Genomic DNA, 2,500 nt, shown 5'->3' with positions numbered 1-2,500 from the left:
GTTGAAACTCGAGCAAATTGTTGAGATGTTGCTTATCCCGGACTGATTTTTCTGTGACGAGCGCGGACCGGCTCTGATTAATCATCCTGTTGACATTATGGCGTGGATGTGGTCCCTATTAATCGGCAGTCCTTGATCGAACTGACCTAAGACTTCGCCCTCATTTATCGGTGTAAAGTCGATTCCCGTGGAATGTTAATGCGGGCCATTATAGTCTTCACAGACATCCCGTGTTGCGAGTTAACCGATGCCGCTAGAATGGCGTTTAATGTTACAAAACCGCTAACGCCTTGGGACGCGTGCAAAATTCTAACATGAATGTTGGGATTAAAGTACGTGATATTTCGACCAGTGATATGGTTTTGGTGGAGGTGATTTACTGGGTAATAGCAATGTTTTTTTTTTAAATATCTATCTATCTATATATATATGTATGTGTGTGTGTGTGTGTGTGTGTGTGTGTGTGTGTGTGTCTGTCTGTCTGTATGTCTGTATGAATGTATGTATGTATGTATGTATGTATGTGTGTGTGTGTATGCATACATATATACATATATATGAATCATCTATGCGGAAATATTTTGATACATGATGTCCTGCTAAAAGCTAGCATCAATAAACACGCTTAAAGAGATGTTCACCCACGCAACCGAACCTGCAGTTACCATGAGAGGTGAAGACGGAGTGACTGCCTCAGCTCGGGTGTCTTGCTTAATGAGTTCTATGAGTCTCTTTCTCAGACTCTAAAAGCTACATTTATATGTTTGCTAAAGAAGGAGATGCTTTAGTTAGCACTGCAACATACATGAGGTGAAATATTTTCATGTATATTTTGATCTTCAATTAATATTTCTAGAAACGTAAGGTACGGATGGTAGTTAACATCATAAAAAAACACCCTCCTTAGAGCAACATCAGATTTAACCACGATATTACCGCAATCGTAGGATCGGTTTCCATAGCTTAGCGATAACAGACCAAAGGAGTGTTGCATTACATACGAGGGATATACAGATAGTAGCTCGTTTAGGAGAAACACAACTTCTGCTTCGTGTCAGTCTCGGTTCTTTCAAAGAAGCAAAGAAGGTTTGCAGAAGATTTTCTGTCAGGTTTGTTAAGTAGTATGGGGCATTATAGGAAAGATTTGACTGTATCTCGCGTATATCATAACTATGCATACCACACGCATATTCAAATAGCTCGTAGTGAAAATATATCATTGTTATGTTCGTCTATCTTTATATCGCTGGTTCTCGTAAGCACCTACAGGCGCTGAGGATATTTTTGACTTGGATTTGATAAGCTCTCTGAGTGACTACATTTAGTACTGCGTGTTGATGTAATAAACCTCTTAAATGATATCACGTAAAAAGGAAAAAAAAAGAGTAAGTTCTCATAACGCTGAACAATATTTATTTATAATCGAGCAAATATACAACGATATCCTTTACTGTGGACACTTACAACATTAGATGATGCTCATCCACACGGGTGTAATATTGACATGGCGTTTATTGTAAATCCTATCACAAGGTACTTATTGCAAAACAACATTTATTTACAGGCGAGCGAGACAGTACAGCGATAGCATGGACGCTGCCGAGCGCGTTTACACGGACAACGTGCTCCCAGGCGACGCTGAAGGCGCAAGGCAGCTCCTGTCGCAGTTACACGACCACAAGCGAGCCATCCTCGAAGCATCAATGTACACGCTGCAGGAAGCCCAGGCCCTCCTTGCACGGCTCAGGGGCCTGGCTACTGAGGGCGCCTCCCTCGATTCGAGGCCGCAGCACATCAAGACCAACATTGAGTTTGGTGAGTGGTAGATTTGTTGTTCAGATTTTTTTTTTTTTTTTTTTTTGCCAGATGATAACAAAACCGTTAATTATTTTCCCGACAGTAGTATAGATTTATTGAATGCTGAATTAAACATTTAATGATTTATTCCTCCCCTTCCTTCCCGACAGCGTGCTCCCAAATCGAACATTACCTTGAGTCACTCCACGACCGAAGGAGGTTCCTGGATGGACTCTTCTCTGCAAGGAAGCACCATCTAGAACAGTGTCTCGCTCTGTGTCTTCTGTACCAGGTAATATTCTTTTCCCATATAAAAGATGAAGATGATATGTATAAAAATGACCAAAAGGCTGTTGTTCCCGTTGTAAAACCATATTGTAATGGCATTGAAGGGAACGGAGCAACTTGATCATGAGAATGCTTAACATATTATCTTGTCTCCAGGACTTGACCGAAGCGGTAACTTCTCTGAAGCAGCTGCGCGATGAAGTTTCCGAGCATCAGGGTCTGGGAGAGTCTCAGGGTAATGCTGAGATTCTCCTCCACGAGCACCTCAGGAGAGAGGCGGCTGCCAAGGTCGGCCTTGTTTGATTTTAGTCATTTTAGGGAGTAGCAAACACACACGCACACGCACACGCACACGCACACGCACACGCACATGCACACGCACACGCACACGCACACGCACACGCACACGCACACG

General features: G+C 42.5%; 1 protein-coding gene across 1 annotated transcript in view; it reads left to right on the top strand.

Moving 5' to 3' along the window:
• The window catches only part of zormin (spectrin and immunoglobulin domain-containing protein zormin), a 215,550-nt gene that overhangs the window by 156,781 nt on the left and 56,269 nt on the right, over window positions 1–2,500 (top strand). Inside the window, 3 exon segments of the mRNA XM_086542137.1 lie at window positions 1,565–1,815; window positions 1,968–2,089; window positions 2,242–2,373. Of these exon segments, the coding sequence (XP_086398263.1) occupies window positions 1,565–1,815; window positions 1,968–2,089; window positions 2,242–2,373 (505 nt within the window).

This window comes from Penaeus japonicus, unplaced genomic scaffold (assembly GCF_977035675.1).
Source record: "Penaeus japonicus unplaced genomic scaffold, GWHDUDI00000001_assembly GWHDUDI00000012, whole genome shotgun sequence".
Classification (NCBI taxonomy): Eukaryota; Metazoa; Arthropoda; class Malacostraca; order Decapoda; family Penaeidae; genus Penaeus; species Penaeus japonicus.
Note: the sequence above shows the minus strand (reverse complement) of the source record. Positions and strands in the feature narration are given on the sequence as shown.